This window comes from Helianthus annuus, chromosome 3 (genome assembly GCF_002127325.2).
Source record: "Helianthus annuus cultivar XRQ/B chromosome 3, HanXRQr2.0-SUNRISE, whole genome shotgun sequence".
Taxonomy (NCBI): Eukaryota; Viridiplantae; Streptophyta; class Magnoliopsida; order Asterales; family Asteraceae; genus Helianthus; species Helianthus annuus.
Genome location: NC_035435.2, coordinates 31,357,632 through 31,374,136, shown reverse-complemented (window position 1 = coordinate 31,374,136; position 16,505 = coordinate 31,357,632). Strand labels below are relative to the sequence as shown.

At 42.5% G+C, this 16,505-nt stretch overlaps 1 protein-coding gene and 1 long non-coding RNA gene across 6 annotated transcripts; both read left to right on the top strand.

The window, feature by feature from the left end:
- The first annotated feature begins 1,534 nt into the window (after positions 1-1,534).
- On the top strand, positions 1,535-2,293 carry LOC118490384 (uncharacterized protein Mb2253c-like). Its single transcript, XM_035987993.1, has 2 exons — positions 1,535-2,159; positions 2,205-2,293. Exons 1-2 carry the CDS (start codon positions 1,535-1,537, stop codon positions 2,291-2,293), a joined length of 714 nt encoding a protein of 237 aa, XP_035843886.1.
- An 11,016-nt stretch (positions 2,294-13,309) lies between these two features.
- Positions 13,310-16,245, top strand: LOC118490329. 5 transcript variants are annotated; one of them, XR_004889258.1, is made up of 9 exons: positions 13,310-13,485; positions 13,596-13,674; positions 14,107-14,174; positions 14,316-14,405; positions 14,489-14,515; positions 15,160-15,221; positions 15,624-15,692; positions 15,799-15,859; positions 16,147-16,245. It is a non-coding gene; the product is annotated as an uncharacterized LOC118490329 (long non-coding RNA). The 5 variants fall into 5 exon arrangements; XR_004889257.1 differs by lacking the exon at positions 14,489-14,515; XR_004889259.1 differs by lacking the exon at positions 14,489-14,515 and having other exon boundaries at positions 15,771-15,859.
- Positions 16,246-16,505: the final 260 nt, after the last annotated feature.

Here is a 16,505-nt window from a genome sequence, read left to right as displayed (position 1 = left end):
TCGGACGAGAGTCCCAAGGCAATTTTAAAATGAATACATTTGTCCCCCACTCTGCCATCGGTTTCCCAACTGAGACGGGGGTTGCGATAATCTATGCCCGCAGAGAGGTTATGTCCACGGACGAGCTACGTCCGACAAAGACGGCAAGGCTTACCCCCAACACCCAACCGGAGAAATGGGTTCTTAATGCAAGACACCCAGAGCGAACGGTCACGTTGGGACATGCCTTGTCCAACAACATCAGAGCGCACCTAAAGCAACTCCTCTTCCGTGATGAAGATATTTTCGCATGGACACCCGCTGACATGACAGGGGTGCCACGCGAAGTCGTGCAATATTTCTTGAATAACTTTCCAGGTATCAAGTCAGTGATCCAAGGCCAACGCCACCTTGGATCCGCAAAGAACGAGGCGATGTACGAGCAGGTCAAAGAACTGCTCTCCGCAGGCATCCTGTGGGAAGTCAAATACCAGACTTGGTTATCCAACCCAGTCATGGTACAAAAACCAGCCGGGGGCTGGCGCATGTGCGTCGATTATAAAGATCTCAACAAAGCCTGCCCCAAAGATTGTTACGCACTTCCCGAGATCGACGAGAAAGTCGATAACCTCGCCCCGTTTCGATGGAAGTGCTTTCTCGATTGTTACAAAGGCTATCACCAAGTGTAGATGGCAATCGAGAACGAAGATAAAACGGCATTCCGCACACCTACCGTGAATTACTGTTATACAAAAATGTCGTTTGGGTTGCGCAATGCAGGCACAACTTATCAAAAGTTGATGAATGACACTTTTGGGGATCAAATCACCCAAAATGTCGAAATCTACATGGACGACCTAGTCGTCATGAGCATGGAGGGGGATACCATGCTCAATGATATCGAAAGAACATTCCAAACTCTGCGCGGCATCAATATGAAGCTCAACCCAGGGAAATGCTCGTTTGGAATGGAAGAAGGCAAGTTCCTTGGATTCATCGTCACCAAAGATGGATTTAAGGTAAACCCAGAAAAGGTTAAGGCGATCGAGCGTATGCCATCGCCTTCCACAATGAAAGATATGCAACGACTAGCCGGCCGGCTAGCAGCGCTAAACAGATTTTTAGCCAATCATACAGCTAAATCTTATCCTTTCATCAAGACTCTGCGGAACTACTTAAAAAAGGAACAATTCCAGTGGATCGCAGTGGCTGAAAACGCTTTCCGGGAGATGAAAGAGTGTTTGATCCAACTCCCAAGTCTAATCACACCACGCAAGAAAGAACCACTTATCTTATACCTATGCGCCGCAGACAATGCGGTGGGTGCGGTACTCATAGTGGAGCGAGAGGGAGTTCAAACACCCATCTACTATATCAGCAAAATGCTCAATAACCTAGAGACAAGGTACTCGATCATGGAGATGTTGGTACTCGCACTGGTGCACGCATCGAGACGGTTACGACGTTACTTTACAAATCACGTTATCACCGTGTTAACCAACTACATGATCGGGCTGATCCTCACCAAGCCCGAAATCCCTGGGAGATTAGCAAAATGGCCATTGAACTGGGTGTGCACACATTTATCTATAAACCGCGCCCCGCGATCAAAGGCCAAGTTCTAGCTGATTTTGTTGCCGAGGTACCGGCAAATCGCATCCAAGAATGCGAACAAGAACAAAACCCTACACCACCACCATCCTCATCGGATATCTGGGCACTATACACCGATGGTGCATCCAATGAGGACAGTGCAGGTGAAGGTCTGCGACTCGTAAGCCCCGATGGCCAAGAGCTCACCTATGCAATTCGCCGCGATTTCAAAAGCACAAACAACGAGGCAGAGTATGAGGCCCTACTGGCAGGGTTGCGTCTGGCAGTCAAACTCGGGGTCCAACATTTGGAGGCACACGTCGACTCACTACTAGTTGCAGGGCAAGTGCGTGGCGACTATACCATAAAGGGGGATATCATGATCCTCTACCTTGAACAAGCCCTACAACTGAAATCAAAGTTCACTTCCTTCAATATCCTCCATATCAACAGGACTGAAAACAAACCCGCGGATGCATTTTTGAAACTCGCATCCACCAGCTTCCAACAACTGGCAAAGGAGATATGCTTTGAAATTCTGCAAAATCCCTCAGTACCCCTCAGCCAAGTCAATGTCATCCAGTACGGTACAACATCCTGGATGACACCAATCATTGCATACTTGCAATCAGGTCTTACTCCCGAAAGTAAAGCAGAGGCACGCAAGTTGCAATACAAAGCGTGCCATTATCAGATGGGAGACAGTATTTTATACCGCTAATTATACATAGGGCCACTTCTACGATGCGTTGACCCCAAGATGCCACGTATCTAATCAGAGAGATACACGAAGGAATATGTGGCATACAGGCAGGCCCACGCATGGGGGTGGCCAAAATCATGAATGTTGGGTACTACTGGCCCGACATGCACCTAGACGCGGTCAAAGTCTTGCGCAAGTGTTTTAATTGTCAGCGGCACACTCCCAAAACCTTGCGCCCCAAGAACAACCTGATCCCCCTCACCACCGCATGGCCATGGGCAATCGATGTGGTGGGACCTTTCCCAGACGCACCAGGTGCGATCAAATTTATCATAGTGGCTGTTGACTATTTCATAAAATGGGTAGAGGCAAAATCGCTCGCCTCTACCACCGCTATGATAACAAGGAAATTTGTTTAGGAACATATCATATGCCGTTTCGGTCTACCAATGTGCATCGTTACCGACAACCGGACCAACTTCGCTGCCAAAGACTTTCAAAACTGGCTAAAGGAACTAAACATTGAACACATATTCTCCTTAGTGGCGCATCCGCAAGGAAATGGCTAAGTCGAGAGTATCAATAAAAGTTTAGTCAAAGGCATAAAGGCAAGGTTGGGAACGGCCAGACGCGGCTGGGTCGATGAACTCCCTAGTATCCTATGGGCTCATAGGACTAGCCCAAAGACAAGTCACGGTGAGACACCCTTCAGCCTGGTCTATGGCTCTGAGGCGGTGATTCCCGCTGAAATAGGTCTCCTTTCACCCCGATTGTTGGCTATCAACAAGATTGACAACAGCGATGAACGCAGGCTTGACTTGGACCTCCTAGAAGAAAGGCGTGAAAACACAGCAATCAACGAGACCAAGTACAAAACCAAACTTGAGAAGTACTACAATGTACGCGTTTGCGTCTGTACCTTCAACCCAGGAGACTACGTCCTTCGCGACAATGAGGCGTCTAACGCAGAACGCCCAGGGAAACTTGCCCCCAAGTGGGAAGGACCCTACCTCATCCAAGAGGTCCTGGGCAAAGGCACATATAAACTACAACCATTAGAAGGCGAACCTATCGCACACACATCGAATGCACAGCAGCTTCGACACTGTTACATGTAAGCCATGTTTTACATTTTCCATGTAAGTTATCGGGCTGCAGGCCATTTGCAAATAAATAAATGAACGATTCAATGCAATATTGTTTGTTTCTTTCTATTACAAATGTGTGTTCCACTTCGTGGTATCTACAAAAACAGATTGGCAAAATCTTCATTCGCGATACCCACACAAAGGGGTAACCACATACAAATATTGTAATAGGCCAACAATGGCAAAACATCAATGTCTATCCGGCTGGATTCGCACATACGGTTTTTACAAAACCTACACAATTCCTAAACCCTAATGGGAGAAAAAACAGGAATTGACTAATACTCACACGACAAAGGTGTAGAGTATACTCAACTGCGCTTTACAGCCAACAAAGTTATCCATAAACTTGCATGTCACCTAGACATGCAAATGGCAAACAATGACTTAGTATTATTTACATGTGCCTGAAACATTGGCCTTAAATAAACACTATTTCAACTACGCTCACACAAAGAGTAAATGTTCTTTACTTATGAACTTTGAGCCGCACATACTTGCATATCACCTAGATATGCAAAAGGCAAATTCAGACTTAATGTTATTCACAAAAACATTAACTCACACATGTTCAAAAACGCAAGTAGTGAGAAGAGTTGTACAAATCGAACGAAAGGGTTAAACTTTATATATTCCAAAATATTTCTACACCATTGCGGTGCAGAAGAAGTTTACAATCAGTTCTCCTCGAGGAACATTTACATTAAAAAGAAAAGTCAAAAAGGGCACGCAGGCCAACCTAATCTTCTTTTGTACCACTGGTACCCGCATCACCCTTTGCGCCACCAGCGGTCTCCTCCTCCTCTTCAGGATCAGCATACAACAACCGCAAAGGGTCCACATAATCTTCCGCCTCCAAGCATTTATCAATATCATCAATGGCATAAATGGACGAGCTGTTGTATACGTTAATAGCCGCAACGCACCGAGCCTCAGTATCTACACCATGGAACCCAGATCTTTCATCAGAAAACTTGCTCTGTTAGAAATAGTTCACATGATTAAGGCATTCGTTGTACCCAGCCTTGAACCCCGACTCCTGCGCACGCTCCTTAAGCACATTAACAACAGCTGTGTTCTCAGGTGTGTCAAGAATGGTTCCAATAATCTAGAAAACACAAGTAACGAGGTTAAACAAAGGTAAACCTAACTATAACAAAGGCACCGGATACTTACATGCCCGATACCATGGTTACGCATCCAGTCACGGTCTGCCTTAAGCTGATCCAAGGAAGACATCAGGCTATCTCTAGCCTCAGCAGCCTCCCTCGCCCACGCTTCAGCTTCAGCCGCGCGAGCAGTGATATCCTCAAGAATAGTCACTCGGTTCTACACTTCAGCCTTTCAACAGCAAAGAAAATACAAGTACAAGAAGGCAATCAGTTATACTTTTAAAAGAAAAGGAAGCAGACTCAAGTAGAATCGCGGTTCATACCTTAAGATCCGCTTCTTCAAGAGCCTTGGCACTGCGTGCGTCCGCCTCTTTTGCCTCCTTAGCAGCCGCTTTGGTTGCGGCCTTTTCCTTTACCAAGGCAGCATTCGCCGCCTTCAGATTGGTCACTTCCTGATGAACATGGAAAAGTTTTTCATTTTCTCGAGCGCAAGCTTCTCTCCAACCCTTGCGCTCATCAGAAAGCAACTTAGAAAGAGTACGAACCTATTTAAGGCTAGCTGTCGCGGCCCAAGCTTCAGTCTGTTTGTGCTTCTCAAAAGCAACCTTCTCTCTTTCAAGTTGCCCGCACCCTCCCGAACAGCCCTAGCCATCGCCTCAGCCTCAGCCCGCAGGCGAGCGGTTTCCTCCTCCTTGCGGCCTAGAACCTTGCACTCTTCCATAATAGCACTCGCCATTATGGAACTCCCAACAAGCATGGAGGAGAGTTGATTTATCCGGTTCCCACGGGGAAAACCACGGGCCCGAAGAACCTCAAACGGGGTGCACAAACCACTCAAGATATCCCTACAAGCGTAGGGATCATTCGAAATATCATCCCCTTGCATAACGCTCCAAGGGGGACGACGGTAGTTCACACCCCGGTTTTCCGTATAAGTACGGTAATAGAACTCCAATTCAGACTCACCAGGATGAATGGACGGTTCTCCAGAGCCCGTACCCGTAGCACTAGAACCAGATGTTTTTTCAGCAATGGTGGAATTTGGCTTCTCAGCTTCAGGATACTTTGGTTTCCCACCCCCCTCAACATCAAGATCACGCGGCTCAATCAAATTGTCAGATGAATCCACCGTATCAAAGATGGTTTGAACCGCGGTTTTCTTCCCAGCATCCTTCGCTTGCGCAGAGGGTGCGGTAACTACTTCGATAGAAGGGCTTCTCCGGAACTCCTTATTCGCTCCCAAGTCCGCACCTGCGTCCCGCGGAGGAGAAGAACGAGCCTCAAAGAAGGAGAAAGTCTCCTCAAGCGATTCTACAACAAAGCAAAAACAACTATAAATTACAAGTTATAAATGACAAACACTTGTAAACAAATGGTCAAACTTACCGGTCACTTTCGCAGGCTTTGGCTGCGAGACAGCAGCTGTTCGAGTCGTTTTCAACCTCGGACGTTTCCACTCACCGGCACCAGCGGCTTCTACCTTCCGTTTCTTCTTCTCATCAGCTGGTTTGGAACCCGTAGAGGATCCACCTTCAGCCGCACCACCACCTGGAACACCCAAACCCTCAAGGGTGTTAGACACTACCACGTAATCGGTGTATCTGTGTAAACGAGTACGAGAGATACCTGCCGCCTGCGGCACCAAAGGAGGAACAACAGTCGGATCATGCGTTTGCTTCTTGCAAAACCGCACGCCTTTGTCCACCTGCTTTTTGGGAACACCCTTCGCATCAGGGTCTCCCAAAGCCCCAAGATCACATGCGTTTCAATCATCAACAAGCAAATCAGCAAGGCCAACTTCTTTACAAAGCCAGTAAGGAAATTAGCTACTATACCTTTGCCTAGCAGCAGTGGTGCCTCCATCGCCTCGCGATCGGGGATACGGAAGTTGTCGCGAATGGTGAAGTTAAAACCTTCTTCACCATCCGCACACGCAAGCACCTCAACCTTGCCCTTGAAGTCCGGGTCAAATATTCTCCAAAGGGCAGCATCCTCTGATAAGTACATTTACAAAATTCAATAACAAAGACAAGGAAGTAAGAAACCGGACAAGAAGAAAGGTACTTACCACCACTTTTCTCCCGCACAACGGGCCTTGCTTTCATACTCATCCTAGTGAGCATCATCCGCAGCACCCACAACTGCGTGTTGGTCAGTTTCTTAAACCCAATGATCCGCAACCTTGGGAACCAGTCCACCGTATCAGCCTTGGGGACAGCAATGGTCTCCACTATGATCGAATCGGTCACATTCCGAAAAGTCAACTTGGTAGTGACCGCAGCAGCCTTAATGTAGAAGAATTTCGTCTTCCACTTTGTAATACCCTTGGGAAGGACCATCAGCTTCGGGCTACCATGTCGTTGACCGAAAGAGAAGAAACCAGTGTGCACGGTCAACTGATAAAACCACCGGAAGTCTCCGACGGTGGGTTCCATACCAAGAGCACGAAAAGTGTACTCAAAGTTTCGAACCCGAATTATCCCGAACGGGCTCAGTTGAGAAATATGAATTTTGTACCACTCTAAAATCTCAGCAACAAACACAGTCAACGGCAGTCGGAGATTACAATCACCGAAATAATCTGCCCACATAGTGACATATCCCGCCGGAGCATCGGCGCCGGTGTCACCCTCTTGTGGGTAAACAAACCCATACTCTTGAGGAATCTGAACATCGGTCATTAGATTATCGAACTGAGCCTTTGTCCACTTCAGCACCGGTAAACCTCCACAAGGAACATCACCCTCCTCCTCCTCCGCTACTGCCGGTGACGACGGGTCAGGGTTTTCACCCTCAGCAGAATGTGGGTTCGATGGTTCAGCCATCACAAAGAAGAAAACAAGTGTAGAACGAGTTTAAAAACTCAGAAACCTCACCGAAAAAACAAAGGATTGATCGGAGAAGACGAAGGTTTTTTAACTTCTCTCACCGAAAATTTTTTGAATTTTCGAACAAGTGAGGGGAAACCCCAAACGGTTTCCCCTTTTATACTCACCTCAATTAATGCGAAACAGTAACCGAAACGTCGTGTGGAAAAGGAACGAACCATGTGACGACACATGTACAGCGACGGTTCCGCTGACGGTTACCACGCACGAGTAGCCGCCCACGCGCCTGACAATAGAGACTTTTACACTCCTGCTACAGTGCAGTGATTACCTCGGGCAGTGCAAACGTCCTTTTGTTTCAGCACATATCAGGCAAATCTCACCAACTTCCACCAACTCGAACGTGCAATCTACAACGTTTACAAAAGCTACAAATGAAGATAACTCTCATGTATGCGGCATGCGGTTTTTTATGGTTTCTCAAACCATAACCTAGACCGCATGTCGTTTTTTACACTCCCTCAAAAAATAGGAAAAATATATTTACACTATGTAAAGGGGAATAACCTATATCCTCATATACCCACGAGCCCGTACAGGTGTGTCAGATACTCAGAACCAGCGTTGTTCTTTGGACTGCGAAAACCGCTTCTCAGGAACAGCAAAACCGCATTACCTTGATGTTCTTCAAGCTTCAAATCCCTCGTGTCCAGTTCACAACCACAGAGGGGACGCAAAAAGCTTCTCCCAAGGGAAAAGGATAAGTATGATGCGCGCATCAGCAACCCTGTCTCCTGATCCTTCAAGAGCCGCATCAAAGAGAACCCCTCTTTTAAGGCGAGTCTTCTGTTACAAACCGCAGACACTCACGAGTAGCTGTGGCGGAACGCAACTCCGCGAACGGCAGCTACGAAAGAGCCACAACTAAGCCATCACACGGTTGAGCAAAGCTACTTCAAGGAAAACTGCCTTCCAGCTAAGCATGAAGGAAAGTGGCTACAGAACGAATGCAGACGAGTTTCACCCAGATTCCCAATTATCTAAGGTGATCTCCCTGAGCAACAAGCCAAGCAACAGTGGTAACGAGTCTGCTTATGACCTTGTTTGCCCACCTATGAGCCGCATAGAATAAACAATGGTGGGCATAACCATGCCTATGCCCATGTTTATTTGACCATTATCCAGATTCACATTGCTCGACCAAACACGGCCAACAATGACGCAAGTACCCCACATTATTCGACCAAACATGGCCAACAATGCAAAGGAATGAGGTAACCGCAAAGGGACGTGCGGTTACTTGAGAGCTAAACTGGAAGAACATGAACACCCCACAAAATAGGGATCATTATTGCGTGTCCAGTTGATAAACATAAAGCGAGAGCAAGGCACTTACAGCATTGCATCCGCTACCGCAGAGGTTACAACTAGAGTTGCGGCCACTCACTTCTTCAGTCACAGTCTCAAAGGTTGGTTCAACACACCAACAGGTGGCAACCAACCCTGATGGCATCAGAAAAAGGTAGACCATACTACCGGATCAAAATCCTCGGCTGAGAATTCCGCATCAGACGGAACTTGCTCACCAAGAGACGTCACACGACTCTACTGGATCCCCAATTTGATTTACTTGAAGCAGGAGCCATCAGCATGGCCTAGAATCTTCTCCAAAGTCCAAACTACCTTCTTGACACCATAGTCCAGTATTCCTCCCACATGCAACTTGCATAAGGAAGCAACACTAGACTGGGGGGACTTGAAGAGGTATAGTTCCAGATCTCGCACCAGCATGGCTGCGAGTGACCATTACCCTTATCAAAAGACCCCCACCAGCAAGAACTTATCTGTGTCCGTGCGGGCACGCGCGAACACAGCAGTCGAATCCAATCGGTTAAGCGATAGGAAGAAGACTTACCTTGTGAATGAAAATGGATGTACGCATAACGATGCGGCTTAGCACCGCGTCCTATGAACACTTACATCACGACAAGGGATCTGGGCAACAGCAACAGTCGCCACAAGTGGCGATGTGGCCTGGCACCACATCCCGCAGTCTTCGCCAGAGTGAGAACGCGGAAACAACAGCAGTTACCGCATGCAGCGATGCGGCGCCGGCGCGACACCGCATCCTGCCCACGAGGCACGTGGGACTGACACCACAGAGCAAGTGGCACCAATGACAGTCGCCTGTCAGCCCATACGTAAGCAACAGACTGAAACCGCAGTAGGACGTGGCTTCAGCACCACAGCCGACAGGCCTGACACACCTGCATAAGGGCGACGCGTCGTCAGTCTGTCCACTCAACCACTCTCCTTCACTCCTCGGCTATAAATACCCATCCTAAACCAAGTTTGAGGTATTTCTTCACAACTCTCTCACTACTACTACTATCACACACTTTGCTTCACAAGCAAATTACTGATTCTCACGCCGGAGAGTGGTAACAAGGAGCACCCCCCACCCATTCCTCCTTGTTACGAGTCACGGTGTGTTTTCCTTGGGGAGGAGACAGCCCAGCTGACGGTCCAGCCACCGATCCTCGGAAAGTAGGGATTAACCCAATTTGACGAGACTAGTGAATTAACCTCTCTTGGTTAACCACTGTTTCATCAAGGGCCAACGTTCTCGTTGGTCATGGCTGGCTCTTTCCAGGCCACCTCTCCTAGCCTCGTTGGTCACAGCCATGTTGGTCACGCACGTTGGTCACGGCCACGTTGGTCACGACTCGCTCTCTCCAGGCCATCACTCCGAGTTCTGATACCAATGTTACATACCAAATGAGAGAACTCAACCTAAAAGACTAGTTTGGTGGCTGAGAAAACCCATTTGGTATATAAACCACACATTGGTTGCCCATACACCGGATGTCGGTGGGAAAAGTCACATACCTTGCAATGGTATTAGTCCATAACATACATTCTCTATCATTTGTAACCCATTATTTTAGCACTCCTTTATACTTGATAACAAAGAAAACATTGAGCATGTTACGAATCACACTTGAAAACGTAGTAAAGGCCACCAACAACTTTCATGATGATAACATCATCCGGTGCGATGGATTTAGTATTACATATAAAGGAGAACTCTTGCGTTTTGGAAAGAAGATGAAGATTTCTGCATGGAGGTTTGATTGTAAGCACAAGGAGGGTGGCCTCCAGTTCTTTAAGGAATATTCAGTGTTTTCTAATCTTAAGCATACAAATCTAGTTTCTATCATTGGGTTTTGTGACAAGAAATATGAGAAGATCATCATAACTACGCTTGAGGCCAATTGAAGTCTTAGGCGGTATCTAAACAATCTGAACCTCACATTGATGCAAAGATTGAGGAGATGTGTAGGCGTTGTGCGCGCGTTGAGTTACCTCGGATACGAAGAGGGGCGTGATTCTGCTATCATACATTCTAACATCAATTGTGACGCAATTTTATTGGATGATAACTAGGAAGCTAAGTTATCCGATTTTGAAATTTCCACCATACACTTAATAAACTGTAAGGACCAAGTGTGACTTTGTGAACACGCAAAAACAATGAAGTATATGGACCCGTCATTTGAAAGACAAGAGGTTTGACCCACAAGTCTGACATCTATTCATTCGGCGTTGTTTTATTTGAAAGATTGTGCGGGGGAAAGCATTTATTGAGAAGGAGAATAATAGGTCTCTAGTTTCATTGGCCAAATATGATTATGAGAATAATATATGCCCTAAAGGGTATAATCCATCCTAATCTATGGAATCAAATGTCCCCACGGTTACTTAATTAGGAATACATAGAAGTAGCATACTTTTGCTTTAGTGGCGAGCAAACACACCATCGAGATATGCTCTACATTGTGACTAAACTTGAGAAAGCATTGGAACTTCAGTTGGCTCGTGAAAATATCATAAGACCGTTTTTCCTATCTTGTTAGGTTTTTTTTTTTTTTTTCTATAGCATAGAAATTTCCATTTGGTTTCTATTACTTTATTTCCTATTCTACTTAAAAGTAGGTTTAAAATAGGATGGTAGAAATATTCCAAAGCGGATGGAGAAACCCGAACATTGAGGATGCATGGGTAATAGAACTGGCCATCAGATATAGAAATTAATTTTATTTTTGTGGTTTCCCTATGAGTATGGTATTTTAGATGATATAGTTTTAAGTTGGTCTTTGAAAATTGTATACTCAGCGGTAATCCTTTGAATGTTGGTTTCCAGTATTATATATTTTTGTCTATGGCTTTATAGCCTAGTGACATTTTAGGAGTGGGATAAGACTTTGGGATCAATACGTTCTGGGTTTGATCACCACAAATGGGGTTTTCCCATATTTATTGGGTTTCCTTCTAAATTGGTGTATAGGAATTATGCCTAGTGGAGATGGATATAATCGAATGATTCCGCTCATGGCACAAAGATACTACAGTGGTCCGTCAGTGATCCAAATTTGCCGTTAAAAAAAAAGTATTATATATTTTTAATTATCATTTCACCCTTTGTTAGAAAATAAAAAAGAAAATTATTCTGTTGTTCTTCAAAACCAAATATGGACGCTTATGAGAAAACCTAAATTGATTTTTATTTGCATAACCCTAATTCTTAATACATCAACATGTCACTCATTGGTTTTTAAAGAACCCAGATTCTTGAAAATTTATGGATGTGGTCATGCCCCTCATAGTCTCTATGACCCTCTACGTTAGCGCAAGGTCACTCACTTCTAATCCATCATTCAAAACCGTTACCTTAATAGTGTGGTCATGACCCAAACCACTATTCACTTATTTTAATTTATTTTTGTGAAAAAGGAAAAGGAAATGTTGAAAAAGAAAAGGAGGCCCATGGTTGGAATGGTTTAATCCATGCCAACCAAGATAGATGAGGCAAGGAGGTTGTCTAACAATTCATTAATGGTCCTATATGACGATTGATGACCTAACCATAATCCCCACACCATTTAGCCTAAGACTAAAGGGTATGGTTCGGCTCATCCCCACGGGGATGAGCCTCCACATAGGCGGCTCGTGGGGGATGAGCCTCATGAAGGATGGAGGGGGATGGAGGATGGGGCCCCACCTCATTATTTTATAATTTCCTATGTTTTAATTTAATAACCTAAGTTAATAAAAACTTTATAAAATTTAAAAAATACAACATAAAACAACATAAATAATTTCATTTCATAGCATAAAAAAATTACATTTCCTAAAAAAAAAATTACTGAAAAATAAAAATAAAAAATTACGTTTCCTAAAAAAAAAAATACCGAAAATAAAAATTAAAAAAAAACCTCCGACGTCCATTTTTTTTTCACCTCTTCCTTCATCCTCCGATAAACCTCGCGTTCATCCTACGGAACCGAGTCGAGATCCAACCTCATAATCCTAAAATCTTCCGCTCGAGCATAGTCGGACGACACGGTTTTCTTGTGAGTATACTTTTCGGCCGCGAACTCTTTGAACGAACGGAATTTATTTAAAATGAAAATGATTTTTTTTAATTAAAAATGCCGTTATCAAACGGCTAGTTTTCAAAGGGATTGGATCGGCGGACCCGGCTGTGGGTCGCCGGGTGTGACGGGCCGAGCCCCAGGGGGCGGTGTGGGGGTCCGGCGCCGGGCCTAGCCGGGCATCAGCCGGCCCCCATACCTTCTAGTCTAAGAACACCGCTTCTTATGGTTATCTATATATATTAATAAAGGAGATGATTTGGGCTATTTGTCCTTGGATGGTGTAGCCAAATTGATGATGTGGCAACCATTGGTTTAGTGAAGTTTGATTTTGGGAGGGAATTAATGTAATTCTTTATCAACAAACCAAGTTTCACAAAACACAAACCAAATCACAAGTTGGACGCGGGATCCGGAAACAACTGGGTCGGACTTTGAGTCACCTGATGATCCAAACGGATCCTTTATGTATACATCTTTTTCATTCTTTTCCATTCCCCATTCACTGTTCACTCTGGAAACCCTAGCGCCTCCTTTAACATTCTATGAAGATCGAAGAGTTTCACAGTCACGAAACCCTAGCCCTCATTATCTTCCCTGTTTTTGATTTAAATGAAAACCCTATATCGCTCATCCTCCTCTGCTGATTCTCTAATACATCGTCCATATAATCTCTATCCTCTGAAGGTATGGTATGGTTCAGTTTAGGGTTTTTTTCTTTCTTGTGATACTTCACTTCTTATTGTTGTTTTTGGGAAATTAGATGCTAACTGATTCTAATTCAATCTTTCGTTCAGTTCTTATTATTGTGTCCCAGTTATAAAGATCCAGTTTCAAGATATGAAGCTTCATGAATATTCAGTCTCAAATCTTCAGGTAATAACTTTTTTTTTTTTGATTTGGGATATTAGTTATTGTATGATTAAGCTCATTAACAATCTATCTAATTATTACAACATTGACTTCCACCATGTGTCCTACTCTTCCCTAAATATAATTCTTTGATTTTTTTCACCAATGAATTAGGTCGTACAACTCAATTTGAGGTTTTCATATGAAAATCTTTTTTAGTTTCTTCTTCTATATTGTTTTTGTGTTTGTTTTGATTTTTTGCTTAAATATGGATAACGAGATTTGGATATTGTGCAATCACTTTGTTTGTGTTGAACCTGTTTTTGTTCATTTTGTTTGTTGTTAACAAATTGACAACCATTAGAGTAATGGGGATCCAATAATTCGGTTAAAAAAGTTTATAACAATGGTGAAGATTTTCGTCATTGATGCTTCGATTGTGGTTATTGATGTCAGGTAATACTTTTTCTTCGTGATGGAAAGCTGGTGTTTACATTTGACCGACGTTCGTTCAGCAGCTACCGGTATGTTTTGATTATTAATGTTTGTTATCGCCTATCTTTAGTGTATTTGTTTATGTTATTTGACCATGGATGTTTTAGGGATTCATAAGCTATTTTGATATATTATAGCAATAATTATCCATATTGATGTCTTCTATGTAGATTGTAGACTGATTCAACCTTCGTGAAACCCAAAAATTTTTTGTCTCTTGATTCCAGTTTTCACTAACGCACATGTACTATCAATTTCAGGTAAAAAATTAATATTGTATTCATCTTTTTAATCGATACTTTGGATTTATATGATACATCATTGTTATGATTCTTAATAGCAGAAGTGAACGCTAATGATGATGAGTTAGGTCAGTTATTGGTTTCTCAAGCAGATAAGATAGCCCTAATGTATTGATGGATATAGATTTATTTTTGTGTGTGTTTGTGTATTTACTGATCAAAATTTTGCAAATTGGTTGATGTTTTTACAGATTCTTTACAGAGATCTTAGCCAAACTTGAAATTCTAAACATAGAAAACTCGATTTCGCCATTTTTAAAATCTGACCAACTTGATGTCAGAAGATTTTCAAGAAATATAAAGTAGTTTCTTTCAATTGTTAGAAGACTAAAAATTAGGTTCTACTCTGTTCTGGCTCCATGAGGTTTTTGAATTTCATCGTTCAATCCACAACATTTTCACGGGTTCTTTTATCCCTCTGTTCTTATATGTTATTGTCTATATATTCATAAAGTAGTTTCTTTCAGTTGTGGTTTCATAGTTAAAAATTGTATTTGTTATTTGATGGTTTATGCTTTTTATCATATGCATCTTCAATCCAGCAATCCTAAAAGTAGTAAATTTACTCAAAATGTTCAACTTTGTCTTGATTGGGATCTCTTAGTTTGAGATGCTATTTGAATTAAACTTTTTTTTTGTCATGTGATTTATACCATGAATACCAAGTCTCATTTTGATTTATATTTTTTTTTTTTTGGCAAATTTTCTATAGGTTTTCTTTGCGGTTTACTTCCTCCAATTCGTTCAGGCGTTTTGAGAATATGTCCAGTTAATGTATGAATTAGTTTTCATACATGTTTACAGTTTTAGTGCTTTCTACATGTTCTAAAAGTAGTTATATATATATATTTTTAGATATCAAGGAGTATCAACATATTTATTGCTTACTCTGGTTCGGCTCTTTGGTTCACGCTCAATATTGTTTTTAAGTTAAAATGAATTTGTTTTATACAAGTATGTTTAAGTTGATTTTGAGAAGTCATACTATCAAAAATCAACTTTATTCTTTTTCAAACATGAATCTTACCATCTTTGTTTATCCTAAGGCCACAAGTTAGATTTTGGTTTTTTATATTCTCTCATACGATTACATTTTCTCTCATATATCAATTACATTTTTAAATGAATTCGATGCATGCATATATTTTATTACTTTTGGAAAATTTTAACTTTCAGGTGTATACGTTTGGTCCTACATTCAGGGCAGAAAATTCTAACACATTTAGACATTTAGCTGAATTCTGGGTATTCTTTCAGTGTTCTTACATTACAGAACTAAAGAATAAGCTTTTTGGTTTTTAATTTTGGTTTTATATTATGAAGATGATTGAACCTGAGCTTGCATTTGCAGACCTGAATGATGACATGGCATGTGCCACTGCCTATCTTACTTCATTGACCCTTGATTATTGGTAGATTATCTTATAGCCCCTCTGTTCTAATAAAAGGTTCTGTCTTATATGAATTTGTTCAAAAAGATATTATAAAAATCAGGTCTTTGATATCCAAATATATTGACTGATTATCAGATAGAGAAAGTCATAGTTTGAAGCTATTTTTGGCGAGCTTTGAATTTTCGATACTTTTTTTTTACACATTTTAAAGTTGCCAAATACTTTTGACTTTTGAGAGTCAACCAGTTAGTCTTTAAAAATTGTAGGAATGCGCTTTTAATTGTATGCTGAATATATTGTTATAGGTGAAATGGGGATGTGAATTGCGAAGTGAGCATGAACTTTATATAACTGAGGAGGCTTTTAATGGATGTCCTGTCATTATAATAGACTACCCTAAGGCATGATTTCTCATCTCTTTCACCTACTATGTGAATATTAAAACTGTTACCGAGTGATTTGGTCCGCCGTCATTACTTGGCTGAAAGCTTTTAGCTCCAACAAGTTTCGCTAATATAACCTTTCTTCTCATTTTTGTTTAGTACAAGTTCAATCTATAATCTGTATTTCAATATTGTATCATGTATCTACTTCAGATACAGATATTGACGCGCTGAAATCAACACTAAAAAGTTGATGCTGGAAGTTGTACATAAGAACTAAT

What these genes read in the sequence shown, in the direction of transcription:
- LOC118490384 (XM_035987993.1), top strand. Translation starts at nt 1,535, where the DNA reads ATGGCCATTGAACTGGGTGTGCACACATTTATCTATAAACCGCGCCCC. An exon ending in AGTCAATGTCATCCAGTACG is followed by an intron (nt 2,160 to 2,204) that starts GTACAACATCCT and finishes ACTTGCAATCAG; the next exon opens with GTCTTACTCCCGAAAGTAAA.